The sequence below is a fragment of the Silene latifolia genome, chromosome 6, assembly GCF_048544455.1.
Source record: "Silene latifolia isolate original U9 population chromosome 6, ASM4854445v1, whole genome shotgun sequence".
Classification (NCBI taxonomy): Eukaryota; Viridiplantae; Streptophyta; class Magnoliopsida; order Caryophyllales; family Caryophyllaceae; genus Silene; species Silene latifolia.
This window is the reverse complement of record NC_133531.1, coordinates 3875814-3898236: the sequence shown is the minus strand read 5'-3', so window position 1 is coordinate 3898236 and position 22423 is coordinate 3875814. Positions and strand designations below refer to the sequence as shown.

The following is a 22423-nucleotide window of genomic DNA, read 5'->3' as shown; positions in this document are numbered from 1 at the left end:
AAAAGCAGAATGTATGGAGAAAAACAAAAAAAATTGTTTTATATACTTAAGTGGGATGATATTTCTGATCCATTTTTAATGTAAAACGCAGTACACCCGCTATATGCTTTTACTAACTCATTTGTTTAATAAAGTTAGAAATGGACAATCAATTTATAATATATTTGAAGCAAAAGAAGGATAATAAAAAAGAGAATGAAAAACTCTTCAAAAGAAAAAGAGAGAATAAAAAAAGTATTTATTTACAATAAATGGATTAAGCAAAACAATTATTTTTTCTTCATATATACACGGTTAAATGCGAAATAGAGTACAAAATTTAATAAAGCAATAGTCCACGTAAACAAATTAGTAAAAAAGCAAGGGTGGGGCCTAAAGTAATCCAAACAAAATGAAAAAAATGTCAATTGTGATAGTGGAGCCCGCCCCACTCATAATATAGAGTAAGAACTCTGCCGCTTTAGCACCTGGTATAGCCAAATTTACAAATCAATATTATATTAAATTCAGAAACCAAGGAACTTCAATGTAATGAAAGAAAGTTATACAAATTAATTATACTATATTGTTTTAAATCACTAGTACCGTGTGATGGACCTGATTAAGGGATCTCAATGCAAATATTATATAGTTTGGGTTAAAATTAAATTATACGTATATGAACTTGATAATTTTCCTAAACATTTGTAATAGACTAAAACATGGTCAATTTCCTTAAAATAAATTAATTAATTAAGATGGTCAGTTTCCTTAAAATAAAATAATTAATTAAGATGGTCAATTTCAAGGAGACTAGAAGAAAAAAGATGTTTGGTAATTTTCCTAAATATTTATAAAAGACTGGAAGATGGTCAATTTCTTTCAAATAAAATAATTAATTATTAGTATAAACATGCACACTTATGGTATTAATTATTATCATCATAAAATTATATATTAAATTTAAAATCTATGCAATTTTATTAAACTTTATAGTTTATTAGATATATAGAGATGTTAATTATTTAACATACAAAAATATAATATCAACAGGTTAAGATTCCATAATATAATATTGCATAATTCTTTCGATTTGATTTAATGCATATATGTAATATATTTATATAAATATATAATTCTCTTAAAATTGCATGCCTAAGTAGTAAAAGTAATTTCGTCTATAAAGAAAAGAATTGTAGTAACATTGGATATAATTATATAATAGTAATCACTCATTTGAATAGTAAAAGTAACAATATTATTAGCGAGATTAGTGAAAGTGGTAGAAAAAACAATGGGAGGAGTAAAATAATCAATATTAATGCGACAATAGTGAAAGTAACAATAATTACGGCAAGAGTAGTGAAATTATCAATATTAATGCGGCAGTAGTGACAGTAACAATAATTACGGCGGGAGTAGTGAAAGTAACAATGATTACGGACAAGTAGTGAAATGTTATTACTATTGTTTCATTAATAAGAGTAAAATATTAACAACGGGAGTATTGAATTTGTCTCAAAATTTATTTCATCGTAATTTTAGGATATGTCATAGAAAAATATATTAATGATAAATTTATGGGTTATGCAACTTTAACTAATTTTATTTAATGAAAAAAAATAATGATAAGTAGAGGTAGCCCAGGCGAAGCCGGGCACCAATACTAGTGCATAGTATTTACTATAACACAAAATCTCATTATAGACGGCACATATCCGTCTATAACTAAAATCCGGCCAAATACAATACCACATTCCTAATAGGACAAGCAACAAATGGGGGCCAAAAATGTCACCATTTTCAAGCTATTTGACCCGTCTTTAGCTATAGACGGAGATTAGCTGTTACTATAATGACTGAAAAAGGAGGCCCCTCGTTCTGTTGGGCCCCGGTTCCTAGAACCGAATTGCACGCCCAACAGGCCTCCCCTAACGACCCAACCCAAAATGATCCGACCCAAAGTAACCTGACCCGAACACAACCTGAATGACCCATTTGCCAGGTCTAGGTGCCACGTGCATTTTCCAAGATTAAAATTTGCCCCAACAAATGTGAAGCCTTATTTTTATTCGTTTGTGTGAGAAATGAAAGTAAGTTTTGATGAGACTTGTGCTCGTAGATAAGTTATTCAAGAATAATAATGTGTTTATGGACAACTACTTGTGAAGATGTTTCAAAAGTAGTCTACCCTTTTTCTTTCCTAAGTATTGTAACAATCAAGGTCTAAATTCTTCGTTAGTCAGTTCAATAAACATACAATTCAATTGATTGATAGTCAGTAATCACTACTGGGTGAGTGCGTGGTGATGCAAAATGAAAGTACAAGAGAAAGAAATTGAGTGACGACCGACGATAACACCGCAAAACTTAGGCAATTACAATTTATTATAAATAAAAATAATAGTCCATGATACATGTAAAATCGTGCTTATTATGTATAACAATGTACTAAATTTTAAAAGATCGTTGCTACGGAAAATAATTACAAGTAGACCATATATCCGATGTACTACCACCAATTTTATAGTTTCTGAGCATTATATTAAAGTTTTTGAATTTTGTTTTAAAAATAATGAATTTTACAATAAAGTTTCTGAGTTCATTTACTTAACATTAAATTCAAAAAATTACAACAAAACTCAAAAACATTACATATAAGTCTAGTTAAATTTAAGTTTTGACGGAAAAAAAAAAATAAAAATCTAACTTATAAACTATAATAAACTCAGAAAAAATACACAAATACTCAAAAACAAGTAAAGTTTGAGGTCATAAGCTCAGAAAAAATACACATATGCTCAAAAACAAATAAATCTGAGGTAGTACATCCGATGTATGTTCCTTTTTTCTCAGTCCCTTCGGTCTAATTAATAGTTATCTATTTAACTTTGGTGTGAGGAGAATTTCGAATATAAATAACGATTAATTAGAAGAAAGAGATTACTAACTACTCTATAATGTTAAATCAATGTGATTTTGTTTTCTTGTACTGTAGTTTTTTTTTTTTTTTTTTTTTTTTTTTTTTTTTTTTTGTCAGAGTGAAAAAGGAAGGCTGTACTGTAGTTTTCTTGATATCAAGATTTAACTCCTTAATAAGTAATGACTAACAAAATCACTTTGATTTTTGATTAAATCGTTGCTAGTAAGTAAATTGGTAAAACAAAGAAAAGAACATCATTTTGCAAATATAATGACTAATATATACTCCTTAAGTCCGTATTACTCTACAAAACCTTTATTTATAATCTGTTTGAACAATCCGTCATACCTCGTCGACAAATATATATATCCAAAAAATCCAAAATGATCAGGTCATGTATTTAGATTCTGGCCTGAGTAGTCAATTGAGACACCTAACTCCACTTATATATTACTCCAATAGGAGTGAGCATTAAGATTCTCAAAGAAGAAAGATCTAGTGGATGTCAAAATCATTTCTCGAACTTACGACTAAAAAAAATCACTACCCATTACTATGTACAATGAATATTTGTCGCATTTTCATACGTTTATTTATATTTCTCGCACAATATAGGCATCTCATTGTCCCAACTCCCCAGTCCCAACAGTTGCTCATTAATAATTTACTAGTGCAAAGAATGACATAAAACTCCCAATCACATTTCTATCACATGTCCTTGTTTTTTTTAAAGAAAAAGTTTAGATCAAAAGGAGAAATCTTATCCAGGCCCTGGGTTACTCAGACAGGCCGACCCGTGTCGGTGTCGGACACGGCTATTTTGAATTTTCCTGTTTTGGGGTCTAAATTGAAGTGTCTAAGTGTCGTGTCGTGTCGTGTCGGACACCGACACGTGTCTGACACACGACACGGTAGTTAAGTGAAGTGTCGGAGTAACATAGTCCAGGCCCAGGCCACAGCAAATCACCGGCCTCTTTAAGGTATTACGGTGATACAAATTACTCACCAAAAAGGCAACAAGGCTATATTTTTTTGTTTTTTGGTGTTGACGAGAAGTATCCCCTACCGACAGTTGGGAATCGAACTTCTGACCACTTGTTTAAGAGATAAGAGCCCTTACCACTCACAACAGCCAACAAGGCTATATTTTAGCACAATGGAAATTGAATTTCTTACCTCAATGTTAGAAGTTGGACTCTTTAATCTATACCATTGCGGCCAACCCTTATTGATTTTTCTGTCACGTGTGAAACGTCTCAGTCTCCCCGTTCAGACTTTCTTATTGTAGGTATGTATGTCCACCCTACATCAACTTGCAAAAATGGACAAAATGTCACATACAACTATACAAGTGATACAAACATTCAGGGATTCGAATGCTATTATGCAGCTAGCTTTCAATTTAAGTGGCAAGCAAGAGTGAGTGTCTGAGTGACAGTGTAAAAGTGGAATGAATATTCATTACCTAAATTTAAATAGTACTTGTATCACACTAGACCCTACAAAACTAACCCAATCCAATAAAACTTGTTCCGAGTCTTATATTGAGCAAACTGAATAGGATATGTAATGCTCTACTTCAAAAAGATATACCCAGACCTATACTTGATAAGGATACACAGAATACTCCGTAAAAAATACTCAGCCTAAAAAATGACATTTAACATGACTAAAAATGACATTTAAAATGCTCAGCCTAAAAAATACTCCGTAATAAAAATCGCCATATGCTAATAGTCATAGACTCTCAACCAAATAATAAGACAAATCAAACTTGACTAACCAAAATGGCAAAATCATATCTCTTGGCCTGCAATCAGCCAAACCAAAAAACCTAGTACCAAAATTCACCCGATTCAAAATAATTTGTATCCAAAATGACCTAATAACATTACATCCGGAAACCAAAATGCCTTGATCCAACCCAGCCTCAATGATTATAAAATCGTAAATGACGCAACCCAAACTCACCAGTTCAAAACTAAAGTTAGCCTTGAATGGGCCCAATCACAAACTTCAAACACTCAAAGACATGTTAAACTCCTCGAGTGTTTATATTGATGAGAACTCCTGAAATGACCAGCTATTAAGTTAACACAAAACACAAATACTGAGAATCACAAGAATTCTAGTTTAACCATGTAAAGGGAGTTATTTGGTAGAACCTTTAGGTAATCGAGAATTTATTAGGAAATTGCTTTCAAGTATTCAACCACACAATGTCAAATCTCAACTGAGCTGAAATAGAAAATCACGGGAAGACTAGTTTCTATTCATGGACTCGTGGAAAGCCAACAGCTACTCCATACCAATTTATCTGATTACGCTCATTTCTCCTATAGTTACGAGACTGACGATTGCTAATTCTCAACAAAAGCATGTCCAATGTGGAGAAACTTAAAAATGAAGCTGACGATAAGTTATGGTGAAGTGTGGTAATTGTTTTGGGTGACAAAAACATAATATTAAATCTCGGTTAAGGTTGCGCTATCAGTTACCGAGGCCTAATCTCACTAAATGTGGTAATATTGTCTTAAAATGCGGTAAAATGTGGCTGCAGTAATTATAATTCAGCCGTGTATAAGTGCCGTGGCCGATATTTAAAACTACGGAAAAAAAATATGAGATCCCAGTATCCCACAGATTGGCCAGATAGACCAAAGGACTTCTGACAACTTGTCCTACATAAGCAAACCTGGCCTCGGGGTGATATGGAGAAGCACCTTCGAAGTTATAAATTGGTATTTTTAGTAGAATGATTTTAGAGAGAGAGAGATTTTAGAGAGAGAGAGAGAGAAGACGATGTTTGTCATACCTCATAAGTGAATAGAGCAGGAGTAGCTCACCATGTTGGGATCGGATACTCGGGACGGACCAGGCGGTTCCTGACAGGCAGGAAGGTTGCCATGTCTTACTCAGTTGAACGGGATACAATATACTTCTGGATGAAATCCTTGTGGGCTTTTCCTTTAGTAAGGGGCTGAGCTCGACATATGTTCTATCCGGATCTTTCCCTCATCGGTGCTGATTAAAAGATTATAAGTTATTACAATCTTAAGACATATCATCACAGCACACAACAGTATAATCAATCAATAAAAAACATGGTTCGCTTCAGGGGGCTCACAAAGACGCTATGTCCAAAAAAAAGCAGCCCTACGTACATGTATGCTGTATCTCTATACAGAACACAAAATACTGCACAAAGTGGGATCAAGTAGTTAGACTGTCCAGTCAAGACTCCAGACATGACTAATTCAAATATAAAACAAACGAAGACACGTGAAATTAAAGATATACTTAATAAAGCTACTAATATTATGCCCTGCTTATTAATTTGAATCGCATAGCTCTCCTTGGATGGCAGACACAACTTTTCAAAATTGTACTTCATCATTCAACAACTCTAATTCAAGTACACAAAACTCAGAGGAAAGATAGAATCAAACAGGGTGGCAAACTTTAAATCTAATATGATATGAAAAACTTTAATTAAGCATAACATTAGAAACTTGTGAATATTCAAAATTTTCAAATGTTTTATTTTTAATTCTCTTCCACAATGTGACACACACGAAAAACAAACGATGAGGATGTGACCTAATCTACCATTGGGCATTTAGGCCAATACTTTCTTGGTGCCAATGTAGAAAAATTTGTGAAGATATCAAAACTTTCGACATTTTTACAAGATCCACAAACCTTTTAAAGCAGCACGGGCTTGATGTAAGAGTCCAGAGGAACCAAGAATTGAATATAGGTAGGGCTAAATTTCGAAACTACACAAATTGTTAATTTTCTTGGACTTAAAATATGATCTTTTGAAAAGTTGATTATATATACTTTTACCTGTACAATTATATATTACTATCGCAGTCACGAATCACGATATCTAAAGCAGACTAATTTATACTCCCTCTGTCCCAATCATTTTTTTACAAATAATTGAGATGTAGGGAGTACTCCGCAACTTTTTTTTTAACTACTTTTGTGAAGATAGGAAGAAAATAAGACTACAAAGATGGACAATACTTTGTGCAGGCAATATTATTGTGTAGTTCACAGAGGAGGGATAGAAACAAGGAATTTGATATATAAAGAAGAAAAGTGAAAGAAATTAAGCCCTTAAAGGCTTCAACCCTTCAGCATCACAATAGTCAATAGGAATAACATAATGGTAATTTTTTTTGCGAAATCCAAGATCGAACCCAGTTCACCAGGTTAAAAACCACTAGGTTAACCAATATACCGCATGAACGTACATGATAAGTTACATCACAGTTAAGTTATATAGGAATTTCTTCAGAAAAGTACTCGGGTATACCCCAAGAAGCCAAGACCCATAGCCGCCCATGTGTAAGACAGTATCATCTAACACAAGCTTAAGAAAGAGGGAACTAGGGAAGGTGGAAAAAGTCAAATACTCAAGTCATAAGCAAGAAAGCAACTACATCTGCAACAGTAGCATGGTCTCTAGATATCTTAGCATTTCACTATATGATCATGTTAAAAGCTTGCTAATAATAACCAGAAAGAGACAATGGTCATATAACCTAAAGACATGAAAATGACCCAGCATCTCTATCCAAGATTCCAGAGATAGATATTGTGTGTTCAGTCACTATAACCATTATAGACCACAAGAAAGCAAAGGAATAAACCAGCAACAACCAGAAAACAAAAACAGGAAGTCCTACGAACTTATTTTTTATTTGAAAAATCCATTGATGAAAAGGGGGAATCAAAGGAAATACATCATCCTTTTAGCTGATTATATCAATGAGCCTAGACTCTAGTCTCCACTCATTTTCAAGAGGCAGAAGCCGTATACAACAGAAGTGTACGCACGTATATGCAGCTTTCAGTCAATATTTCCTTTGTTACTTCTGTTGTCCTTTTCCTTCCAGCATCATCCCATAGGGCCTCAGTCCACATCTTTTTTTTATTGTAATTAATGCATAAACACAAAAAATTACACTCTCCTAGGCACATAAATCAAGAAAAACATTTTCCGCATCTCTGATAAATAACTCAATGACAACAAGTCAAACATATAATAGACAAACCAAAACATGACGGGTTATCATCAAGCTTGTGGAAATAAATACTCTCAATGTCAGTCTCACACTTTTGATTTTGAGCCTTAAAACGTAAGCGGGTTGACACAAGCAAATACAAAGGTAATAAGGAATAAGTACCTCTCACTGGTGCTAAACCATTCTACTTTCCAATACATAATACATGGAATTAAAAACCCAACAGCTTAGATATCCCTCGGTGGAGCAAGACAATGGAAAAAGGTAAAACCCAAAAACAATAAGTACTAATCTCTTCATAAGTGTGTATGCTTATTAGCTCACCGTATTATATATTTCTCACTAACAAAAGAATTTTAAGGTATTCAAAAAATAACATAGGCATTTGTATTACCTAAGACTGTGACTGTCCTTGTCAGATATCCATCATTTACATACATTTAGAGAATAAATAGACGGAACATACTTGGTTGTAGTAGAACTGACCCTTAGTCCTTTTGCTTGTACCTTATCATAGGCCACACATTGTTAAAAATGGTAAATACTGTAATTTCTTATGTTATATCTTAAAGGTAAGGTTTTATTAGGACCACGAAAGTACGAAACTATACTAAAAGCAATGGCATAAATTCATAACTACATGATTTAAGCTGATACCCCAAGAGTTGACAGGTCAACTAGTTGCTAGTGTTGCTCCTCTCATTTAAATCCTCCATCTCACTCACTCAAATTTCATATGCATTAGCTTGTTAACGTAGTAACGTACTATCCATTCTTTTCTCTTCCTTCTCTCTGAGTCGCTAAATACATGTTCTCCTAATCACCAAAAGATTTGTGATCAAACCAAAACATACAAATAAATAAACTACTAACGTTTCATCACATGTTCTACAAGTCCCTAGCGCAAGTAAATCCATAATGTTTGACACATCAAATTTTCAAGATAAACATAACATACCAACCCAATTTATCTGGCCCGATGACGAAAAGCCCTGCTCACAGCGACCCCCGGAGCTTGATGTTGCTCCTATCGATTTAGGGGAATTCCTCTCAGGAGACCCACTGGCAGTGTCAAATGCTACTAGACTTGTCAATGAAGCATGTCGAAAGCATGGCTTCTTCTCAGTGATGAATCACTCTGTGGACTCTAAGCTACTAACTAAAGCACAAGAAGCGATGGATTTCTTCTTTGGCAGGCCAATATCCCAGAAGCAGAAAGCTCAGAGGAAACATGGAGACCATTGTGGCTATGCAAGCGGTTTTGTTGGAAGGTTCACCACAAAGCTGCCATGGAAAGAGACACTTTCATTCCAATATAGCGCCGATGATACATCCTTAAACTCAGTTGAAAACTACATTGTAAATGTCATGGGGGATGAGTTTCACGAATTCGGGTAAACAATGCTGATCATTACCTTTTAGTCTTTAATATAAAATACTGCACAATTTTGGCCTGGACTAACTCTCTTTCACATTTGCATAGGAGAGTGTACCAAGATTACTGTAAGGCTATGAACGATCTCTCTCTAAGGATCATGGAACTCTTGGGGATGAGCCTAGGAGTGGGAAGGAGCTATTTCAGGGAATTTTTTGAAGGAAACGATTCAATAATGAGGTTAAACTACTACCCATCATGCCAAAAACCAGACTTAACTCTTGGTACAGGGCCTCATTGTGATCCCACATCGTTGACAATTCTTCATCAGGATCATGTAGGAGGACTTGAGGTGTTCGTAGACCAAGAATGGTATTCTATCAGTCCAAACCCAGACGCATTTGTAGTCAACATTGGTGATACCTTCATGGTAATTAAAGCACTTATCCTTTGTTGTTTGGTCTGTTTTATACTTAGTTCTAATTGAGACATGGCATTTTAAAAGAATTTTCAAATGTTTCCTGCAGGCTTTGTCAAATGGCAAGTACAAGAGCTGCCTACACAGAGCAGTGGTGAATAGTTTAACTGCAAGGAAATCGTTAGCTTTCTTTTTGTGTCCAAGAGGAGACAAAGTGGTCAGGCCACCTAATAGTTTAGTAGAGCTCGGTTCTCCAAGAGTTTATCCAGACTTTACATGGCCACTTCTTCTAGAATTCACACAGAAACATTACCGGGCAGACAAGAAAACTCTCGATTCTTTTACAATGTGGCTTAACGAAAGAATGGGTGAGTAATAACCATGCGGGTACTTATTCTGTAGTTGGTTTGAGCCAATAAAGCTGGGAAATGAAAGATCAAAGGCTAAAAAAATTGTATTGCGACTTGTGGGTCAATAATCGAAAGAACCATTATATGAAAGATTGTAATATGATAAGATTACTTTTATAAAACTAAAAACTTACTAGCTTGAACTTTAACTAGTTGTCTTTCTAAAGTTAAATCTATTCTCAATTATTTTGCCAAATAAATGTTGTGGAAGTCTTTTATAAATCTCGTCTTATAATAGAGCACTCTCAAGCCAACTTCATAAGCTATTTCACAAGCTCCTATAAGTACGTCTTACATTCATCTTCCTCCAAGTGGGAACAAGAACCAAGTCTTGCATGAGTAAATGTTAAAATAAGGATTCAAACTACCCATATTTTCAACCAAGGATCTGAACTTTTACAAGTTTCTAATTAAGCACCAAACAGTATCTCCAACAACTCTTCCCGTTAAAGCCAATTTTCTGAATTTCATATATACGACTATAAAAAAAGCAGAGAGAGTTGCAGGTCGAAGTATGTGAATTGAAAGGACATATGAAGACCTAGTTTCTCTATACAGAAACTAAACGCCATACTCCACCTCTCCACCGCTCCAACCTTCTTCTCTTGTAAATGTACCTCGCAAGAACTACCTTTCTCACTCATTTTCTCTCCCTCCTATGCTAATTATTCCGTCCTTTTCTACTCAAGTTGCCGTTAATTGTAGACCATAAATAAACTTACTAACACAAATTTAATGTTATAGAGCATAGTTTTGAAAATTGGTAGGCCAAAAATTGATTGGAAATGATATGTTTGTGCAATCTTCAAATCGCATACTTTGAGCTTCATATTTTCCGAGATCTAGGAAAGAAAAGGATGAAAAGGCTATCTCAAAAATTTACAAAGAATTGGCTTTTGATTGGCAAGGATGACTAACTAAATCTACTGTTTCGTTTTGTGAGTACATTGACAAATGTCAACCAAAAACCAATCAGTCAGACAAGATCAGCCAGTTTTTTTAACTTTGAGATTCTTAACTGAAATTCCGGCACTAATTGTATTTAGTTCTAATCTAGCTCTGAAGTAAATGCATTAAACATACTAGCACATACATTAAAGTAGACAGCTAATAATAATAATAATATAACTAGTAATATGAATGCATGCGCTGTGGTTTGTGTTCCTCACTTATTTTTTTCGCTGCAGCAGTTACTATGATGATGAGCTCACAAGCACCACTAGACTCTCAGTTTTTCCTACCATGATCACAATCAAGTCAAATGGTAAAAATAAATAATAAGCAGCCAATTTTAACTTACAACAATAGTTAAGGTGATGTCCACTATATGCATATTTTGATCCTAGAATCGGAAAGATCCTAGTTTCTAAAGATCTACATCTAAGGTTAAGGTGGTATTTGTGTAAAGTTTAAAAACCAAGCGTCAGTATATTTGGGCTTTTCTTTTCTCCTAGAGGCATCTTGAGTATAAATCAACCAACAAACAAATATGGAAAAATGAATAATACTGAGAGTTCAGAGGTGAATGTCAATGAAAAGAACAACTATATGCCACCTAAATGTTAAATCGGACGGGTCCTTCATCTGCATGAAAATCTTTTAGTTGCACAGGACTCCAAGAGGTAGAATCATCAGATGTCACAAAGAATCTGCAGCCTGAGCCTCCTACTTTTTATACTGCTAATTTTTAGAAAACATATTTGATGGTCAAGCCAAGGGTTCCTTTTATTAAGTTATTCTTCATCCCACCTAACAAGTTTTGATGGAGGTTTGAAAACTTTTAGCCTAACTTGGATAGGTAACCAAAAATACGAGTCTACTTTCACTTGTTTTTATCATAAGCAAAGTTAGAATCAGCTCAAAATTCAAGTACACAAATAAGATGGTGCAAGCAAGGTTAACCAAGATAGCATACCAAGAAAGAGTCCTCTTCTAGTCTTCCACTCATATTCCACGTTTTTAGAAGCGAAAAAAACAAAAGACAAAACCTCATCTTGAAGATTGACCATCCCCGTGTCTGAGCTGTTGAATTAAACTATTGACCTAGGAGAAAGATCATTTATGGGGGCATTTTGCTACTACGAGGGAGCCTTCTTTCACTAGAAATATGACATGTTAACCAGGATTTGGCAATGATTATTAACAGGGTTTAACCAACTGAATGAGCAACAAAATGAATCAAACAAAATTGATTTAATCTTTTTGCCAATTTGTTAATGAATAAGATAACCATGGATATGGTCATTCATTTTCACGAATATAGCAACTCATGTTGACGAAGCATTGTAAACATGAAGTTCACTCTCCGAGGAATGGTATAATATAGGAGCACCTAAATGGCTAAATCCAAAAGGAACTCTGTGAGAGCCACATGTATTACATTCGAACAATGCACCTAATAGACGCGACACTCACAAGGTCTCGTGGCTTCATCACCCCGTGGTATTAGCATTGCACATACTTTACCTAACACTCGCTCTTGCAATGCCAAAATCATCATACAAGCGGTCATAATACACACGTTATACGAAATTCACGCGTCACCTTAACACACACATTCGCAACGCCTACACTAGAAGTTTCTTACACAATCTACTATAACTTCCGCCGATTTCATTACTCTCTCCCTCTCACACACACATTTCTACCTAAAATCCAGCTTTCGATACATAAAAACCCTAGATTCTTACAATACATAACAAGCGCCCTACCGAATTCAGAATTACATGAATCAAACAATCAACAAAACAACGAAATTCCACAGCAGTATGTAAAATTCAGCTTTCTATAGTTAAAACCCTAGATTTCAACATTGCGTAACAAGAACACTTACGAATTAACAATTACATGAATCAAACAATCAACAAAACAATAAACTCCACAGAAGTATGCGAAATCATAAATTGCGAAATAAATAAACTAGAATTTGATATAATTAATCGAAGAGTTAACGGTAATGCAAAGAAAACTCACCGGAAAAGCTCCGATAACGGCATAGAAGACAAGAAATCACAGACATTTTCGCCATTGAAGCTCCCATTTTTCCCTCCTATTTTTTTCCCTAAACGGAAAAAAGAAGAATGTACGCTATCGGCCTATCGCCCGTGACTCACAAATATCTTTCTCTTTATGTATTTTCGTATTATGTTTGGCCAGGACGGTCCCTACTAAATTATTGACTAGTCATATGATTATATGAGTACATTTTTTAAAACAAAGCGTTATCTTTGTGGCGATATATTTAAATGACGGGGTAAAATGTAATTCATTTAAAATAAAAATGTAACCATTTTATCTAAAAAATTACCAGAATAATTTTCTAAGCTATAATAATTTGTCATTAAAATGGTCACATTTTGTCGTTAAAATGGTGACATTTAGCCCGTCTTCAGCTTGTGACGAAAAGTATCCGTCTTCAATGAAAATTTGTGTTTTTTAAAAGAGTTCGGTTGCAGTCTTAAATTTTAAAATAAGGTAAATAAATAAAGTAGGCAAATAGATCTGGTCGTGTTGGATTTGTGTTGATGACACATGGAAATGGGTTACGAATCCTTCAGCTCAAACATGGTCCAATTAAATGTCGTGTTGTGTTAGTATCGACCCACTTACATGAATGGGTCATCAAGTTTCAATTCTAACCCGTTAATTCCTTGTCGCTCTTGAGTTGTATTTGGTAAATAAGTCATTATGTCGAGTTCGTGTTTAGAGAGCTTCATCCAAACCCAACATAACTAAATCTCGTGTCGACCTACATACGTAAATGAGTTATTAAGCTTCAACCTAAACTCTTTAATTTCATGTTGAGTTCCTGTCGTGTTTTCTGGCTGTGTTACTATTTGTCAACTCTTTTTTTTATAATTTCAAAAAATTGTAATAATCACAAATTTCTAGTTCCTCTATAAGTCAACATAATACTTTTTATGTCAATTGAACAATATATGGGTATGTTTTTGTCACATGAAATGTAATTCGTAAACGGTAAATCATTTGGTGTTATTATTTTCAACTCACTCTAACTCGTCAACTTTTGAATACAAAATTTAAGAAAAATATTTAAACAAGATAATAAAAGCCAGGATGTTGTAGAAACAAAGGAAATTGCATATGAAAAAAATGTCTCAAATAAAATGAAGTTTAATCTAAGTTGTCTAAAATACAAATTTATAAACTTCAATTTGAGATAAATAGGGTATGTTGCAACTAGGGGTGGTCGGGTGGACCGTGGTTTGTGGGTGTGCGCACAACAAATCTGAGTGTACACCCATTATTTGTGAAAAAAATGTAAATACTTTGAATTTCGAGGTGCAAAACCATAGGTTATATTGTAATGGCATGGTACCTCCTCTTACATATAGAAAATTCAAAAAACATTTTATAAAACCGCTATATAGTGTACAACAATCTTATGACTTGTTTATGATAGTATTAAATCAAGTGTAAATGCATTATAAAATCGATGTACACTGTATAATGACTTTGTAGGATAAAGTTGAATTGTAAAGAAAATAAATAACAATTAACAATGAGTTTGGATCACCTGTCCCATTATTCTGTCTCAACTCCTATCTCATTGCCTTTATCTTGCGACACATTATCATTCGTATATAAAATACGTACTCCCTCCCATCAAAACCAAAGGTAATATGGGAGGGGACACTTGTTTTAAGAAAAAATGGAAAAGTAAGGATAGTATTGAAAATATAGTAGGCCCACCTGCAGTTTAATTGAAAGAGGACCACAAACATAATGACATTGTATGTAAATAATAACAATAATAATAATGGTATGTGAGTGTTTTTTAGTAATGTTTTTTACCAAAAAAGAATGGGTAGTTTGGTTTGGATGGTCCGAATAAGGTAAGTGTTACCTTTGGTTTGGATGGGATGGAGTAGTAGATAATAAGTTCTATTCCCCTGTCCAAGTTATTTGTTGTCCTTTTCTATTTTGGGATATGTTTGAGTCATTTGTTGTCCTTTCTATTTTAAGAATGAAATTAATGAACAATTTGATTATTCACACTCAATTTGTTCCACTTGTCATTTAATAGTTGACGATCTACTCTTTTTTTTGTCTTTGTGTCAAAACTAAAGGACAATAATTGACCTAAACGGAGAGATTATTAAACTAATGACGTGTTATAAAAATGACGTTTAAATACTGATGGGGCATATTCTGCACCCGCTGACCGAGTCAACATATTGAGCAAGGTCAAAGATATCCACAGCAAGTCAACACCTTGGACAGCCTAACCGACGCAGCCTGTCGGCCTGTCACTTGGGTCTTGGCCACGGCAACTAGCCAGCCGGGGCACATATCCGCGAACTCATATCCAAGATCCCTCCGCATCGGAGTCCCCCTCATTGGTAATGTCAACAATCACCACCGTCTCCTTCTGGACTGAAGGGATGGGAGGTGGAACTGATGTCGACGCCGTCGCCGCCGAAGACTTTGTTTTCCGCGTTCGGCGCGGCATGTTACTAGCAACCTTCGCCCGGGCCGCCTCCACATTCAAGCCTTTCACCGATCCATGAGATCATTCGGCGACGTTCGCGATCACGGGCTAGAGCCTTAGGATGCAAATCGGAACGGTCTTGTCCTTGGCAAGCCCCATTCTCCGGAGGATATCCTCGATGTCCGGTCCAAAGTGGTCTCAAAAGGAAACAAAGCAAGAGTTAAGTAGAAGAAATAAATCGAAGTTCAAGAAACAGAAACATTGAGAGAGAGAGATGGGCCTCACACCGACCCCACTCACCCCGTGCTAGGGCCGGTATGAGGCCGACATGGCAGAGCGGCTCATCCCAAGAATGATCTCGTGTCGGGGAATCCATCTCTTCGGCACCCCATTCTTCTCCGCCTCAAAAGCCTCATCGCCAGCTTCTCATCCGCATTAAGAGGGACCTTGCTGGCGTTCATCTTAAGCTTATTCCGGGTGACCCATTTGTCATGCTCCGCCTTAGTCTCGCACCGCAAATTAACTTGGTGCTGGAAGGACCGGGGCAGCGGATAGTCATCCGGCACCTCAACGTACACCCACCGATCTTTCCAGACCTTGCAGGAGGAAAGCTTATCAACGGCGACGTAACCCGGCTCCATTTGCACGTTGTACCATCCGACGCGACCAGGAAACGACGGCCGAAGGTGGTGAAGCCGACGGAATAAATTAACCGTTGGGACCTCCCCCTTGAAGAGACAGAGCCAGACAAAGCCGACTATGGTCCTAATAGCCAACGGGTGCAGTTGGGCCACGGCGACGTTCATGGCTCTAATGATGGCCATAACGTATTCATTCAGTGGAAACCGGAGCCCGTACTCCAGGTGCCGGATGTATACGCCGGTGCAACCCGGGGGAGGGCAACAGACGGCCTGACCCTCCTCAGGGATAACAATTTTGTACCCCCGCCGAAATAGAAATGGCCCTCGAAAAGTATTTCGCCGGAACAACTGGCGAACTTATGGGTCCAAGCTCGGTCAGGGCAGACCTTACAGGCGTCGCCGTGATCCATGATGTACTGCCTCCCCTCATTAGGACGAGCCCTTTCAGCATCATCATCGTCATCATCAACATCATCATCATCCTCCCAACCTTCCAAAGCTTTCGGATCAACTTCGGGAGAAGGAGACCTAGGGCCCCCAGACCTTATCGGGATGGCGTCTAGTATCTCCTCCTCATCAAGACGCGACGGGGAACCCCCCGGCGCACGGTTAATAGGACCGGCATCAGCAAAAGACATGATTCACAACGAAAACTTAACAATGAAAAAGTTAAAAATTTGTTTGTTTACCTTGAAGAAAAGTGCTACGCCGGAGTAACGATTCTGAAAGCTAGAGAGAAGTTTCGTCAAAGAAGGCTAGAAAGAAGAGAATTTTTGACAAAATGAAATTGGTGGCCAATTTCAGGGATTAACTGCCCTATTTATAGGGGAAAGCCCATGAAGAAGGACCAATCAGGGCACAGCCCATGAAACGTCAGCGAACAGACACGTGTCAGACATGCAACCGCGGAATGTCAATCGTTGCAACAGTTGAACGTCAATCAATGCAACAGTGACCAAGCGTCTTCAACACGCCCCTTCATGTCTCTCTGCCTATTCATCTTCCTCAACAAATTCCTAAGTATCTGCCCTCCGCCGGCCACATGATCAACCAAGCTAGGTAGCACCGGCAGGGGGTAATCAAAAACAACCGGCACTCTCAACCCTGGTCTCGGCCAACGTCACTCTCTTTTCCACATCGGATGCCCTTTACACATCCATGTGGAGGGGGGATATGGTACGGCCTAAGCAGAGCCAAGCCGAGGTAGAAGAGGCCGAGAAAGAAAAATTTTTACTTGCGCAGAATATACGCTCAACATACATCGGAGCCCATACCACGGCATAGACTACGCTGGGGGCAAATTGATGGGGCATATTCTGCACCCGCTGACCGAGTTAACATATTGAGCAAGGTCAAAGATATCCACAGCAAGTCAACACCTTGGACAGCCTACTTGACGCAGCCTGTCGGCCTGTCACTTGGGTCTCGGCCACGGCAACTAGCCAGCCGGGGCACATATCCGCGAACTCGTATCCAAGACCCCTCGGCGGCGAGTCAACAGGGCCCGCCGGCCTTCCATGGGTCCCTCGGCCGAGGGCAGATCAGTCTTTCCACCTGCTAGCCACTTGGCTACTACGTGACAAAAGGTGAAAGTCTATAAATACTCCTCAACTCTCATTGAGTAAAGGATCCACAATTTAACCTAAGAATCACTATTCATCTGGTAATATCTTCCTTATCTCTCTACAATATATATTTCGCCAAGTAACACATAACTTAATCCTCTTAACTTTACTGACTTGAGCGTCGGAGTGAGTTCGCTCGGTCCAAAGCCGAGCCCTCAGTTTGTTCATTGTTTCAGGAGACCGAAAGGAGGATTCAATCAAAGACGTCATTCTATAAGCACGGGTGGTAACAAATAACTGCTCTGGAATTACATCCGGAACAATTACAAAACTAGGTTTGTAACCCGTGAAATTCACGGGTTTATCTGTTTTAGTTTTGATATTTTTATCGTATTATTAATTGATGGGGCATATTCTGCACCCGCTGACCAGTCAGCATATTGAGCAAGGTCAAAGATATCCACAGCAAGTCAACGGCTTAGACAGCCTAACCGACGAGGCCTGTCGGCCTGACAGATGGGTCCCGGCCGGGGCAACTAGCCAGCCGGGGCACATATCCGCGAACTCATATCCAAGACCCCTCGGCGGTGAGTCAACACGGCCCGCCGGCCTGCCATGGGTCCCTCGGCCGAGGGGTAGATCAGTCTTTCCACCTGCTAGCCACTTGGCCACTTGGCCACTACGTGACAAAAGGTGAAAGTCTATAAATACTCCTCTACTCTCATTGAGTAAGGGATCCACAATTTAACCTAAGAATCACTATTCACCTGGTAATATCTTCCTTATCTCTCTACAATACGTACTTTGCCAAGTAACAACAACTTACCTCTCTAAGTTACTGACTTGAGCGTCGGAGTGAGTTCGCTCGCCCAAAGCCGAGCCCTCGCTTGTTCATCGTTTCAAGAGACCGCAAGGAGGATTCAACCAAAGACGTCATTCTACAAGCACGGGTGGTAACTTATAACTGCTCTGGAATTACACCCGGAACAATTGGCGCCGTCTGTGGGGAAAGATACTAGAAGCTAGTCACATTCATTCCCAAACAAAAAAAAAAAAACAAAACAAAAACCCACCCAAAAAGCTAGGAAGATGTCGAAACAACAAGAGGTGTTCGTGACTGACGAAACCGACTCTCGCCAAGATAATACCGTCCACGCTTCGAGTTGCGCAACCCTCCACCGGTCGGGTAATTCAACCGGAGTACGGGATGCCAATAATACCAGATACGCCGCTGCCCGCCGACCAGATCACCATCATGGGACATGTGGTTGATGCAAAGAAAGCCGAAGCTACTCCCGGACATAATTGCTAGTACGCCGCTCACACCGTCACACCGACAAGAGCGGCGGAACCCGTCCAAGAGACCAGGGCCCAGAATGTGACTCCAAGAGACTTGAATGGAGCACTGGAAGAAGCCGGCCCCGTCAAGACGCCGGAGGAGCCCGTGAGTGCCGTGGTAAACCTAAGTCCTTCCCGCACCCGCGGAGGACAGCCGTCGCCGCGACACCGCGAGGCCGCCTCGGAGGAGTGAAAGAAGTCCGACTCGTCAGAGTCGGAGAAGAAGCCCGACTTACCATAGTCGGAGGAGAAGCCCCACCCAAGACGGGAGAGGAGCCGGACTAGGAATGCGAGGAGCCGATCGCCGCGTATCATTCGACACGTGGTCGACAACCCCCTCGGTGCCTATGTCCTTGACACCGCCGTGCCAACCAAACTAAAATTGCCGGCGTTCACGTACAAAGGGGATAGCGACCCCACCGACCATGCCGAGGCCTTTGAGTCGTACATGTCGGTGTGGGAACAACCCGATGAAGTCTGGTGCCGAGTCTTCCCAACGACCTTGGATGGGATGGCTCGAGTTGGTACAAAGGGTCGCCCGACGGCTCGGTATCTTTACGCCGACCTAAGGGACGCCTTCTTAGCCCAATACTCTTGCAATAAGAGGAGGGCCGTGGAGACATCGGACCTCCTAACCATCAGCAGAGGGGGCGAGTCTCTACGAAGCTATGTGAAGAGGTTCGATGCCAAGGTTCAAAGAGATTCGAGAGATTAATCCCGAGCCGGCGGCCTTGCACGCCGATGAAAGGCCTCCCAAGGGGAGACTTGAAAACGAGCTCATCAAGTCCGGAGGCCCGGGCTTAGACGCGCCAGGAAGATGGCCGACCAAGCCATCAAGGTAGAGGACTATCACAAGACTGGGTGGGCCACAGCGAGGCCGGGCACTCGAGAAGAAGAGCCACCGGGAGGACAACCCGGATGAAAGACGTCGAGACAATAATAGGTCACGGTCCGATAGATCCGCCGAGAAAGCGAGCTCGGCGGGCGCCGGGGAGTTCGGAACGTACCACCAAAGGCGGCATGTGATCACACCCCCGGTTGTATCTGCCGCCGAGGTCTTCGCCCCGAGCAAGGGCGAAGGCCGAAATGGGATAGGCCCCCAAGCCGAAAGGAGACGGTGACACGAGCCAAGATCGTGAATACCACGACCACACCGGTCACCTTATCGACAACCGCCGCAAATCGAAGAATGCCATTGAAGAGCTAATCCGGAAGGGGAGCCTCGGCAAGTATGTCGCCAAAGGCCAAAAGACCGAGGCCGGCGGTTCAAATAGGAAATCCGTCTTTGAACGGATAGGAGTGATCCATGTTGTCATCGGGGGCAACGAGAATGGTGGGTCCGCTCATGGGCACAAACGGCACATGAACGAGCTGTATCAGGCCATCAACTTTGTGCCCAAAACAGCGGTCCCCGCTTCCAACATCCCCGACATGACAATTAGGAAGAAGGACTACGAGGGAGTCATCGCCCTTCACAGCGACCCACTTGTAGTCCACTTGGACATATCCAACCACCTGGTCAAGAGGTGCCTGATTGACACAGGCGCCTACACGAACATCATGTTCAGGGAGTGCTTTCTCAACCTCGGCCCGAAGGTTAAAGACTTGAGCCCCGCACCAATCCGTTGTACGCCTTTTCCGGGCCGCCCGGTACCCCTGGGGTCGATTAGACTGCCAGTGATGTTCGGCGAGGGGAATGCGGCGAAGAATGTCCTATCTGAGTTCGTAGTCATTGACGGCTCATCCGCCTACAACGTCCTCATAGGCCGCGTCACTCTGAGCGAGGCTGATGCAGTAATGTCAATCCGGGCCCTGACACTGATGTATGTCTCGGATCGGGGGGAAGCGCATAAGCTCGTCTCCAAAGACGAGAAGGACGAGGTGGTCAACACCCAGATATCCGCCAGAGGGTGCAACATGCAGTCTCTCAAAGTGGCAAAGAGGTCAGGGAAGGGGAAGAGCCCATCCTTGCAGCAGGAGGGTGACCCGATGAATACCGACGTCGGCATGGTGGAAGGAACCCCGACCAGCCAAGAGGAGCCGCGTCCCGGCGTATGGTAAATAACCACTGACGGGTCCCCCACGGCGAATGTACTCGTAGGCTACCATTCTTATCACCAGCCCAAGCGGGGACGTGTTTGAGCACGCCTTGAAACTTACCCACTCGACCTCAAACAACGAATCCGAATACGAGGCGGTGATAAATGGAGTCGAGTTAGCTAGGGCTGCCGGGGCGGAGCACGTCGTGGTGAAGACATGCTCACTGTTGGTGGCTAGCCAAATCAGAGGAGAATGTGAGGCTCGAGACGACGGGATAGTAAGATACCTGGAAAGGGTAAAAGCCAACACCGCCGAATTGGAGTCCTTCCAGATACAGTACATTCCCAGGTCCGACGATCCCTCACCGACACACCGACTAACAGACATGGAGGGTGCACCTTTGATGAGCCATTAGGGCACTGACAAATCTCGGGAAAAAAATTGTATAGCGGCGGAGGTGCCCAAGACAGCTGTGGGCACCCCAACGCATGTTTATATCTAATGAAGAATCATCCAAGTTTTCCATGAAAGTGTTCATTTCCCCCCATAGTCACTATCAGAAACAGGCACCGGCTCACACTGTCACGCCGACAAGAGCGGCAGCCATCATCCAGAAACAGACACCAGCTCACACTGTCACACCGACAAGAGCGGCAGTCATCATCAAGAAGCAGGTACCGTCGCAGTCACCCCAAGTAGTAGACGCTACGACAGTCACCCCAAGAGGTAGACGTCGCAGCAGTCACTCCAAGTGGTGGACGCCACGGCAGTCATCAAGAAGCAGGTACCGTCGCAGTCACCCCAAGTAGTAGACGCTACGACAATACCACCTAAGAGGTAGACGTCGCAGCGAAATCACTCCAAGTGGTAGACGCCACGGCGATCATCATCAAGAAGGTGTACCGTCGCAGTCACCCCAAGTAGTAGACGCTACGGCAGTCACCCCAAGAGGTAGACGTCGCAGCAGTCACTTCAAGTGGTAGACGCCACGGCAGTCATCATCAAGAAGCAGGTACCGTCGCAGTCACCCCAAGTAGTAGACGCTACGGCAGTCACCCCAAGAGGTAGACGTCGCAGCAGTCACTCCAAGAGGTAGACGCCACGACAGTCATTACCAGCACAACTGATACTCGCAAAAGCGGTCAACGTATCTTGGGAACGTTAAACACAGTTGAGATACGCACTCTAGACTGCCTCGGCCAGGCCGAGGCGAAAACAAAAGAGGCGCTCAATTAATAACGTAAGA

General features: G+C 40.2%; 1 protein-coding gene and 1 long non-coding RNA gene across 3 annotated transcripts; one reads left to right on the top strand and one right to left on the bottom strand.

The window, feature by feature from the left end:
- Positions 1-223: 223 nt before the first annotated feature.
- Positions 224-13292, bottom strand: LOC141586033 (uncharacterized). Of its 2 annotated transcripts, XR_012519457.1 has the most exons (4): positions 13115-13292; positions 8897-9222; positions 4079-5926; positions 224-467 (listed from the first exon to the last, which is right to left on the bottom strand). It is a non-coding gene; the product is annotated as an uncharacterized LOC141586033 (long non-coding RNA). The 2 variants fall into 2 exon arrangements; XR_012519456.1 differs by lacking the exon at positions 8897-9222.
- On the top strand, positions 5936-10231 carry LOC141586032 (gibberellin 20 oxidase 1-like). The gene is made up of 3 exons (XM_074407128.1): positions 5936-9332; positions 9422-9743; positions 9841-10231. Exons 1-3 carry the CDS (start codon positions 8857-8859, stop codon positions 10105-10107), a joined length of 1065 nt encoding a protein of 354 aa, XP_074263229.1. The 5' UTR covers positions 5936-8856; the 3' UTR covers positions 10108-10231.
- Positions 13293-22423: the final 9131 nt, after the last annotated feature.

What these genes read in the sequence shown, in the direction of transcription:
- LOC141586032 (XM_074407128.1), top strand. Translation starts at nt 8,857, where the DNA reads ATGTTTGACACATCAAATTTTCAAGATAAACATAACATACCAACCCAA. An exon ending in GATGAGTTTCACGAATTCGG is followed by an intron (nt 9,333 to 9,421) that starts GTAAACAATGCT and finishes ACATTTGCATAG; the next exon opens with GAGAGTGTACCAAGATTACT. An exon ending in ACATTGGTGATACCTTCATG is followed by an intron (nt 9,744 to 9,840) that starts GTAATTAAAGCA and finishes TGTTTCCTGCAG; the next exon opens with GCTTTGTCAAATGGCAAGTA.